Here is a 12336-nt window from a genome sequence, read left to right on the forward strand (position 1 = left end):
TGATCAATAAGAGACACTCAAAAATAATGACTACCATTTATTTTTATTTTTTTTTTAAATTTTTATTTATTTATGATAGTCACACACAGAGAGAGAGAGAGAGAGAGAGAGAGAGAGGCGCAGAGACATAGGCAGAGGGAGAAGCAGGCTCCATGCACCAGGAGCCAGATATGGGATTCGATCCCGGGTCTCCAGGATCGCGCCCTGGGCCAAAGGCAGGCGCTAAACCACTGCGCCACCCAGGGATCCCATGACTACCATTTATTAATCACCTAGTAAGTTTCTGGCATTATATTAGGAACATTACATAGTTATCTCCTTAAATCTGCACAATAATCTTACAAAATGTGTTACTATCTCTGTTTTATTTATTTATTTTTAAGATTTTACTTATTTAGTCATGAGAGACACACACACAGAGAGAGGCAGAGACACAGGCAGAGGGAGAAGCAGGCTCCATGGAGGGACCCCAAAGTGGGACTCGATCCCGGGTCTCCAGGATCAGGCCCCGGGCTGAAGGTGGCGCTAAACCGCCAAGCCACCTGGGCTGCCCATTATCTCTGTTTTAAAGACAAAATAAGTAACCTGCCCAAGGTAAGTCAGCATGCTAAGATCTGAATCCAGATGTCTTGCTCCAAAGTCTATGCCTATTCTAAATCCAACAATCAAAGAAAATTACCACCAATAGAATGAATTTTCAGAGCCCACATCAAATACCACCTGGAAAATTCATAACCATTTAAAGGACTTGAGGAAAGCTAGAGTTCTCACTGAACAGATTTTAGGAACACCCAGAAATTTTAGACCTATTATTAAATCTTGGCCCCAAATTCCTTATACCAAATTGGTAAAAAGCCTGTACAGTACAGATTACAATTTGACAGTCCCCATAGAATCCTCACAGTAATGCTATTTTCCATAACAGTATGAATAGGGGATCCCTGGGTGGCTCAGCAGCATGGAGCCTGCTTCTCCCTCTGCCTGTGTGTGTGTGTGTGTGTGTGTGTGTGTGTGTGTGTGTTCTCTATAGTGAATGAATAAATAAATAAATCTTAAAAAAAAATAACAGTATGAATATGCACCAATGTTTTTTGAATTCCACAGTAACAGTACATATTGTGATTTTTCTATTTAAAGTATCATCAATAACATTTTTATTTATATATTTTATGTACACAAAGAATTCTCACACGTGATATTTAATTAAAAGAAATAATAAATAATTTTGTGGTGGAAAAAGGTCATTCAAAGGTCATTTCCCTTCTTTCAACTCAGGAAACCAAAACTCAAGATTAAATGACACAAACATTAACCCAAGTGCACAAAATTAAAATATGTATTGAGCTAAGCACTGGGTATACATGCAATTAAAACATGATGTCTCCCCTTAAGGAGTTCATGGTCTAGTAGAGGAGGGAGAAATAAACACCTATAATGCAAACTCATAAATGCATTTCTAACATCTCTAATTGTACATTAACTTATACATTAAATACACTGGTAACTGAATAATGTCATTGAAACTCAGTTCTTCTAGCAAATTCAGAAAATGACCTAATAAAGTCAAAACTGTCAATGACAACTGAACTGATGAGAAACAAAATATTCTCCAAAGGGAGAAAAATTTTATAAAATTTTAAGCTCATATGAAATAAACAGAGTTTATAAAAATAAAGTATGGTTAGAAAAATAAGTAATATTTTGCAGATTCTTAAAAAAGGCAACTATAAATATTCTTTAACATAATTTGGCTTACAAGAGATATACAAACCAGAAACCACCTGTGGATGATTCCCGGCAAATAAAAAAAAAAAAAAAAAAGTAAGAATGGATCAGTAATTTTTCACTCAGATCAAAACTATTTATTGTACTGGCTGAAGGCAAAAAAATAAATTTTAGTATATGTGCTGCTGAAGCGAGCACTGAAGGCAGAAAATTAAAAAGAGAAGTTCATGGTAAATGAATTAAAAGATTTAGTAGTACTAACTTATATCCCTTAGCTTTTTTCCCACAATTTCTTTTATATTTACAGTCCCCATAGGAGCATCTCCTAGAGCTTAAAACAAAAGCAACTTCATATTTCCCTTTCTCATACTGGCTCAGTAAGCTACAGTTAATAGAATTCAGCTATGTCAAGCCATTTGTGTGAGGAATACATTCAGCCATTCATTCAGCAAATAGCTCCTAAGTACTAAGTGCCAAATGCAGTTCTAGAATCTGGACATAAAAATAGTAAATACGACAAGATAGAGAGATAAAGGAATGAATGGACAGACCGACAGATGGCCAGGTAGATAAATAGGACAGAGGAGGATGAGGAACAGAAAAATGTCAGAGGAACAGATTTTAATTATATCAAATAAATAGAAATACTGAAATAGGCAACTCAATTTTTATTAGAAGTCTGTATGTGTTTTCCCAAAACACAAGTACAGTGTACTTTTTTGAACTATTAGTCACAGACTGTTGGTTCCAACAGCCATCTCAAGCCACCAGGGGACAAAAGTCATACTAGCCATCAGAGCACATTTGCCTCACTTTCATCAATAACATGTCTATGGGGGAGGGGGGGAGAAGAGAGGCTTATTAGATAAGGAGAATATTTATTTTGAATAAAGTTGTCACTAAACATACCTTTCAGATAAAAAGGAGCTCTTGTGAGGGTTTAGAATTTGACAAGATTCTAGGCTGCCATCAGATGATGAAGAAAGATGCTCTGATTGCAAGTTGTCTGTATCACCCAAACTGGCCTCAGTTACAGATGAGGTCTTTATGTATTTTCTTCCTAACTCCGTTCCCAGGACATTCGTCAATATAACTCTGGGTATCCTGTCACACAAAATAACAAACACTGTACTGTACTGGTTTGCAGTAAAAAAATGTATCCTAGGAAGTTGATTTTTCAAACATTTTCATCTTAGCACAGTAAGCTATTAGAACTATACCACTCTAGAAATTAACCCATAAATACTCTATATGAACACAATCTTTATTTCTAGAAGTACTTGTGTCTTACAAATTGGCACAGATTAGCCTGCTACAATAATGGTTTAACTATACTAATGAATGCTTTGGGGGTGCTTAAAATTTTAACCAATTCTTCTCAAAAATGTTTTTTTCTTTTCCATAGTTATTAAAAACACAGATTACTACAAACCAAATCAAGAAATCTTTATTCTTCTCATTCAACAGATAGGTTCCTGATAATTACATACTCATAATTAATAACAAATGCTAAATTCAACAGGAAAGAAATCATTCTGAATGCATCTATGGTAATAATAGATTCCATAAGTGAAACAGCACACATACTGGTGGTAATATATATGTTTAATGTAACAGCACCAAAGAAAGAGCTAATAAATAAATATCTAGAAAATTAAAGTATAGTTCTTAAGCTCCAAACTTTTTAAAATTGGGTCAGTTCACATCAAAATACTATATAAAAGCCTGGTATCTTCTTAAACAGAAGAGGATAATATAATCTTTTTTTTTTTTTTTTTTTTTTGGTTAGCCAATTTTTATTATGAACAACTGATATACTTTTTTGCCACACTACAATGATGACCTCAAGGCAATTACTTGGCCCTGAAATGACCAACCCAAGCCAAATTATCTTTTCAGTTCTTGTTACTGTATTTTTTAAGTTTTCCTATCTCCTCTTCATCAGATATTCCCCTTGACTGTTATCTATATGTCACTTGCAACAGTTTACTGATCCTTTGTGAGAGACTATAGAAAACACTTAGAAAGGGCCTGAGTACTTTTGTTTAAGTGAAACTTGATCTTCTGGGTACTTTGTTACATTTGCTATAGTACCTAGAGATTCTCCTTATTTTCACTACATAGAGGCATTATGTTCTTTTCACACTATGTTCCAGGCAGCACATAATTTCAGATCTTAGGAAACCTTTCATATAATTTAGTTTGCTCTTTATTTTAAACATGAGGAACTCAAAGCTCAGAAAAGTTAAATGGCTGAAGGTATAACTTTTCCTAGGAAGAACCTGGGTCTATTATCTTTTGGTTTCTTTATTTTATTCCATTACCCATATCCTTAATACTAAGTGGCCAAAGGATCCAAACAATGGAGCTTTTCTATAGATACCACAGGAAATCTTTGAAAATATGCATTTCCAGCACAACCTCCACACACACAAAAAAAGTACTACAATGATTAAACAGTCTATATGATGTAAAAGCAAAGGTTAGTCATAAATACAACTCCCTAAACTCAGAGTTTGAGTGAACAAAGAAGGGCAAGAAGTCTGCCATCTAGTAAAACCACAAACTGTGAGGAAGAGAGGGCAGAAATATTTTTCTACCTTCTCATATGATATAAATCTCTAAGGATCCTGGTTATTATTGTCTGCTTTGTGTATTTGCTACCTGACAGAAACCCTCCTTAAAATCCTGGATTTTGGGATGCCTTGGCAGCTTAGCAGTTGAGTGTCTGCCTTTGGCTCAGGGAATGATCCCAGAATTCCAGGATGGAGTCCCACATCAGGCTCCCTGTAGGGAGCCTACTTCTTTCTCCCTTTGCCTATGTCTGCCTCTCTCTGTGTCTCTCATGAATAAATAAATAAAATCTTAAAAAATAAAAAAATGCTGAGTCTCTTAAAAGAAAAAAAAAGGTGTCTCTCCAAACAGGAGAGATGGAGTCCATAAAAGATTACTTTTGTATGAAGTGTTGAAGATAATAATAAAAAACAACAAAAAGTACAAATATCAGCAATCAAACAGTAAATTTTATAGATCAGAATTCTCTTCTGAGTAATAAATGATCATCCTATTCTTGTAAGGTTTATTTTGCCACTATATTTAAAGAAAGCAAAAAGCAAAGAAGATATGAAAAAAAAGAACCTTGGAGGATAAATAAGATCTTTTAAGTTAAACAAATAGCTGAAAGTCTTTCCTAAAAGAGAAAAATACCAAAATTGACCCCAAAAGTCATTTGAAAAGATTATATATCAACCTGCATCTCTAAAGCACAAGAGCTCTCAGGGGGCCTTTGAAACTATCAAAAGGTTCAAGGCACTATCTCAGCAGTGGTATACCTTTCAGTGAGATAGCACTCTATTACAATGAGAACAAAATGCCACAAGAAAAAATTAAAGATTAAACAGAGTATTTAAAAGTCAATAATTTAGGTATCATAGAAAATATGTAATAAAGTCTAACTCCTACTTTACTTATGAAAAAAGTTAAATTTCAGAAGAGTGAAAAGCACTCTGGTAAAGGGATTAAGAACAAGGACTCTAGAGTCAGACAAAAATAGGGTCAGGTTCTGATTTCAGCACCTAATAATATAACTTAGTCAAGTTACTTACCATAATTTTTTCCTCTTAGCATTAATTTTCTCATCTCTAAAATTAGGAGAAAATCTACCTTACAAGTTGTTAGGATGAAATGAGATACTAGTTGTAAAGCAGTTAGTACAAGTCTTGGCACATAGTAAGTACATAGTAAAAAGGAAACTCGCTTTAATTTTCCTATTATTCAAGTCTTCCTCAAAGTTATAAATTATTCTTTCAAATGGTGCTTAGTTGTCCTAATTTATCATACTCTGCAATCTTGATGAAACTATCTTATTAGAAAAGTACATAATTAAATACTTAGCAATACCTATAATACACCCAGGTCTTCACAACACACACCCATAGCCCAAACATCTTTCATCAACTATTTGCAACTCATGTAATTTGTGTATCTTGAAGAAACACAACTGTGTGTGTGAACCTTACAGAATACAAATCTATATAATGATAACTAAGTTCATAATACGTAAGCTATCTTTTGGTGTACAACTATATAAGTTAGCACGGCCATGGAAATTTCATGGCTAGTTAGAATTTCAAAGATTCTGAATTTTCACAAGAAATATATAAATGTGTATACTTCATCTTTCATACTAACTCAATATGGAAGAAAGGACTAAAAAACTGTTATTTCACAGTCTATCTAATTTTCTTCCTAAGTAGTAACAGTAAATAAAATAAAATGACATTTAAGTTTATTTACTAATATTATGAAATTACATTTTAAAGTATGATAAATCAAAACAGAAACAAATTTTGCACAGCAGTAAAATGAAGCAGAAAGTATACTGGCCTGAGAATTAAAGCCATTTATTGATTGTTTCTCTGCATGGTTATTTTCTCTGATTCTTAATTTTTTCACTTGTAAATTGTGGATTCCTTGCCTGAATAAATAGCATGGTAAACCTAAGATTCAAGTAATTTAATAAATGAGAAAAAGTGGCAAGAGCTATTAATATAAACTTTGTGTTAAAAGCAAATTTTTAAAGGGATGGAATCCTTTGCTGAAGGACAACATAATTATATCCGGTAATAAAGCTAGAACCTAGCAAGTGAAAAAAATTACAATACTAATTTAGTTTTCATTTTGTTGTCATTTAGATGAATGCCTTTCTAAAACTGTATTTTGTGACATTTTAATAGGGTTCTCATAAATCCATTCTTATCTTAGATAATTCAAAACGTGCTTTCTAAATCAGCTTAAGCTATGTAAACAATTTTAATTGCTGAATAATTCTTAAAAGTGATTTACAGATTTTCTAAATTTGCTCTTTTCTTTTACTAAGCTAAATTTTAAGTGAATAAATTATCACTCAACTAAAATTATATCGGCCTAAAGAAATCTTAAGGTGACAGGAATACTAGAGTATCCAAAAAGTCTTAGCATCACAAAATCTAAATTATGTAATTTTTTAAGACTTCAAACGTGTAAATTTAAGAGAAAAATTAATAAATATAATTAGGAATATTTCAATGGCTGGGACCTAACTTTTCTTAATGGAATATGTGTACACTCTCTCCATATTTCTCTAAAATCTCCTGGTGCCAATTGATGCACCTCAGAAAGATAGTTTATCTTCTCAAAAACCTTATATATGTGTCCTACTAGACTCTTCCCTGCCTAATGACCAAGGTTTACAAATGTCTGAAAGTTATCTCTTAGGAAAATAGATGTGAATCACATATTGAAATTAAATATACAGGGCAGTCCGGTAGCTCAGTGGTTTAGCGCTGCCTTTGGCCCAGGGTGTGATCCTGGAGACCCAGGATCGAGTCCCATGTTGGGCTCCCTGCATGGAGTCTGCTTCTCCCTCTAACTGTGTCTCTGCCTCTCTCTCTGTGTCTCTCATGCATAAATAATAAAATCTAAAAAAAAAAAAAAAGACATAAAATGTACACTAAAATACGTTTACTTATTTAAAAAGAAATTTGGGCATTCCACATACTGTCAATTTGAGATTTCTAAAACTCTTGACCCCTTTCTTCATTATTTAAGAAGATGTATCTGGATTATGTTTTCTGTTTTTCTTCTCAATGTTATCCAGAAAATAAAAGGCTAAAGAGTCCTGACATAAAAGGCAACATTTTAGGATCTAAAATGCAAATAAAATTTCTAAAAAATGTCATTTTGGGGATTGAATGAGTAATTTTAGTTTACCAGAAGTTAAACTTTAAGATGAAATTAAAAACCAAAAATAAATCTTCTTCTCTTTCATTTCTCTGAAATAATGAAGTCTTACCTAAATAAAAAGAGAAGTAAGACAAAAAGCATCATGTCAAAGTTAAGTGAAGATTGAAGAAAGAGTAAGTCTCCTATTTCACATAGCAAGTTCTGGACAGAAAAACATTATCCAAACCCATACCCTAAACTGTTCTCTAATTTTCTTATTTGAAGTTTGCAATATCTCTTTTCCTGGTTGTCACCAAAATTACAGAGCAAATACTAGTTTTAAAGGATTAAACAGGGCAGCCCCGGTGGCCCAGCAGTTTAGCGCCGCCTTTGGCCCGGGGTGTGATCCTGGAGACCTGGGATCAAGTCCCACGTCAGGCTCCCTGCACGGAGCCTGCTTCTCCCTCTACCTGTGTCTCTGCCTCTCTCTTTCTCTCTGTGTCTGTCGTGAATAAATAAATAAAATCTTAAAAAAAAAAAAAAAGGATTAAACACAGTTCAATCAAAGAGATAGGAGATGTAACTCTCCTCTCTGCTGGGAAAACACTTTTTCCTTGAACTCAGCAAAAACTGATTGGGCATTTAGTTATGCACCCAACTATGTGCTAAGTATTAGTATCAGAGTAAAAATAATAAAATGTAGTCCCTGCCTTTCTGAAGCTTACTGTCAGGGAGGCAGAGAAACTAAATATCATAATATAGTGTGGTAAGTGCTATCACAGAAACTAAATATCATAATATAGTGTGGTAAGTGCTACGATATATGACCGGGCTGCTTAACAAGAAAAAAAAAAAACAGGATTAAACACAAATTAGGGGTGGAATGAAGGAAACTGTCTCAAAAAGATGGCTTAGGAGTTCAATGTTAAGGACTAAAAGATGGCAGCAAAGTAGAACTGTTTGCACAATAAAAGAACAAACAGCATGAGCTCAGAGACATAAAACAGCACTATGCATTCACTAAGCTACACTAGAGCCCCAGAGACTAAAATTCAGTTATCCATGTGGAGTAGACAGATACAAAGCTAGAGTTAGGTGAAGGTGAGATCATTAAGGACCCTATATGCTAAGTTAAAGAGTTGTTTTATCCTGAAGGTTATGTGGGACCACAGAAAGATGTTAAACTAGACAGCAAAAAGTAACTCCTGCCTTTCAGAATGAATAACTTAGCAACAATAGAGAGAAATAATCAAGAAAGAAAACACCAAACACAGGAAGCCCAACACTACCATAGTAATAAAGGCACAAAGTTATCACGACTTGAACTGATGTACTGGCAAGAAAAATGGAGAAGAGATCATTTCAAGACAGAAACAGGAGGCAAAAATAATTATGCAGGAAATATGACTGGACATAGAGGATAAGAAAGAGGAGTCAGATACTCAGACAGGAAGGGGATATGGAAATAGGAATAAGCCTAAGAACAAATATAATGCATTTGCTTTGGAACAGGTTCAATTTAGGACCCCTGGAGCAGAGAGAAAAGGTCTGGACTAGCTGGTAGTTCACCCCCATGAAGCAAAAGGAAAATAAGCACACATACACACGTGCACACACACACACACGATAAAAAAAAAATTAGAATCTTATTGGGACTTTTAACTTCATGCTGTATTTCAGTTTCATGAACACATAATCCAAATCTAGCCCCTACCTGACTGACTTTAAGATTTAGGATATCTTAGTTAAATTTACATCAGATATGATCTAATAAGGAAATTCATTTACTTAGCTTTTCGTTTTGGCCTTTTTTTAAAGAAGTGTCCTCCTTTAAAATTAATATATAATACTATGTTCAGATATCTTGACAAAGTTCTACTTTTATTTTTTTAAATAAATGCATGGAAAGTTAGGAGTTTTTATCTGAACTTGGTTTAAAGCATTTATATACTACCATTCAGATCACAGATAATATGATCAAAGCCCTACTTAGCTATGACAAGTCATTCTAATTGAAAACAAAGTACTTCCCTCAAAACATATTCATTTAAGGGTTAAAACTGTAAATGGAAATACATTAAAAATATTACATTACAGATGATAAATTCTCAGAACGAATTCCTAGTTTTCAGCCCCAAACTCCATACACAATTCCTTTTAAAAATATAAAACTGATCTTATTTTCAAAATTAAACTGTATATTTGTCATTAAAAATTTTGGGGTAGTATTTCAGTATTACCTCCTTTTTAAAAAAACACATGTAAAATACAAGACAGCTCCCAAAGTCAAAGGTAGTAAGGACTTAGATTAAATAATATGTGATAGGTATTCTAAAGATGCAAAAAATAAAAAATAACCTATTGATTCCATAAACTCTGTCAAGACCTAAATAAATATATATTCCTTTATTTTCTCCATCTTAAGCATACGTTTCATGTTATTTAATCTAGGTCCTTATCTATGTATGTATCTTCATTTTATATCATAAATGAATCTAAATATATATATGTGAATCAAATTATAAAGTAAGTTAAATGTACTAAGGATACTTGGTTTTAAAAATAATTATATGTCAACATACTTAATGAAGTGCAAAACTTAACTTTGTAAATTGAGATTGTCAGCTTCAAGATTTGCTTTAAAGTGGGCACACCTGTTTATGCAGATTTTCTTAAAAATCATTTCCAACAATCTTAAAAATTTTAAGATTATTGGACTTCTATTATTTCAAATGTGGTAGGTTGAACAAAATCAATACTGAACAACATACCTTTTAGATAAATTAAGGCTTTGGTGAAGAGGTTCTAATTTTTGACATGTCTCTAGGCTGTCAACAGATGTCGAAGGCAATGAGTCTGATTGCAACTTGTTGGCATCACATAAATTAGCATCGTTTCTAGGTAGGGTCTTTCTGAATTTTCGTCCTAAATCCGTCCATAGGACATTCGTCAACACAACTTTGAGTTGCCTGTTACACACATAAATAATTAATACATAAAGTACTAAACATTGTATATAATACATAAAGTAATCACAAACGATACCAAAAGAAAACCTCCAGAAGTTCTTAATTTCACTTAATTTCAGTTCTTCAAGCAATTGTTTTTTTAGTTCAAGCAATAACTAGACTAATAAATAAGTAAAATATTTGCTTAACCATTCTCAAATATATATTAAAAAGTAAGTCTATTTTACCTAAACTGGAATTTTCTTCAGAATTCTGTCTGGTGTACAACTGTGGCCATACACATCTATAATTGTTGGATTCATGATAACCTATCTATGCCTACTTTTAGTGAAACAACAATATACATCTATATGTCTCACCACAAGAGGCAACCACTTTCTACACTATAATTGTGTTTTTAGTATTTGTTGATTAGGAAAGCATTATGAAAAGTAAAGGGGAGGGGTGCCTAGGTGGCTGAATCAGTAAGCATCGGACTCTTGATTTTGCCTCAGGCCGTGATCTCAGGATCCTGGGATCAAGCCCCACATGGGGCTTCGCACTCAGCACAAGTCAGCTTAAGATCCTCTCCCTCTCTCTGGCCCCTCACCCTGCTAACATGCATTCATACTCTCTCTTTAAAAATAAATAAATAGGGATCCCCGGGTGGCGCAGCGGTTTGGCGCCTGCCTTTGGCCCAGATCCTGGAGACCTGGGATCGAATCCAACGTCGGGCTCCCGGTGCATGGAGCCTGCTTCTCCCTCTGCCTGTGTCTCTGCCTCTCTCTCTCTCTCTCTCTCTGTGACTATCATAAAATTTAAAAAAATAAAAATAAAAATAAAATAAAAATAAATAAAAATAAAAATAAATAAATAAAATCTTTAAAACTAAAGGTGAAACAGTACATCATATACAATCTTAGTAAGTCTACATAATCTTACGTCTTCTTAGTCTTAAGATACAGACTTAATTTTATCTTGTTTCTACAAATAAGTCAATTTAAAACATTTACTTTTACTGTACCTATACCCTTTTCAAAAGTAAAACTGATAAATGCAAGGAGCTCCAGCTTTTTGCCTCATTACATTTTGGCCACTACTCATTCAATATTTCTTTTGCTAATAATACTTGAAGAACTGTGTTCAGTTCTGGAACCAGGGGATAGTTCTTACAGTAGTGTGGACAGGCTACCAAATGGACTCAAAAAAATGTCAAATGGGAAATGTCTGAAAGAATTGGAAATGTTTAATCAGAAGAATGTCTATTCTATTTCCTGGAACCAGTTTTAGGCACTATTTCTTTAACAAATGTAAAAATATTAAGAAAGAGGAGAGCCTGGCTGATAACTGGTGGAACATGTGACGACTCCTGACCTTAGGGTTATGAATTTGAGCCCCACTGGGTGTAGAGATTAAAAATAAAGTCTTAAAAAAAAGAATATTAAGAAACAGCAAAGTGCTCATATACTTTAAAGAGAAAACAGAACTTGGAGTACCTGGCTGGTTCAGTTGGTAAAGCATGTGACTCCCAATCTTGGGGTCAGAGTTCAAGCCCCATGTTAGGCCTAGAGCTTACTTAAAAAAATAGATAGATAGATAGATAGATAGATAGATAGATAGATAGATAGATAGATAGATAGATAGATGATAGATGTGTGTGTGTGTGTGTGTGTATATATATATACACACACACACACACACACACACACACACTCACACACACTAGATCTCAAAAAAGACATCACTTGTTTGCAGCTGCCACTTGGGGCTGGCTATCTTCAGACTATCTGGAAAGAGGCAGTACAAGTCTGCAGGAGAACCTCCATGGAATGCACTGAAACTGCAAATATTCTAAGTTAAAAAAAATTGTTTTTTAATCTACAAGTTTTAGAAGTATCATTAAATGATAAAGAGATGAGTGACAATTCTATGAATAAATAATAACACTTCATTCTTCATT

At 33.8% G+C, this 12336-nt stretch overlaps 1 protein-coding gene across 1 annotated transcript in view; it reads right to left on the reverse strand.

Moving 5' to 3' along the window:
• Positions 1-12336, reverse strand: part of SENP7 (SUMO specific peptidase 7) — a 140595-nt gene that overhangs the window by 57295 nt on the left and 70964 nt on the right. The window contains 2 exon segments of the mRNA NM_001313826.1: positions 2635-2829; positions 10200-10397. Coding sequence (NP_001300755.1) covers positions 2635-2829; positions 10200-10397 — 393 coding nt within the window.

This window comes from Canis lupus, chromosome 33, assembly GCF_011100685.1.
Source record: "Canis lupus familiaris isolate Mischka breed German Shepherd chromosome 33, alternate assembly UU_Cfam_GSD_1.0, whole genome shotgun sequence".
NCBI lineage: Eukaryota > Metazoa > Chordata > Mammalia > Carnivora > Canidae > Canis > Canis lupus.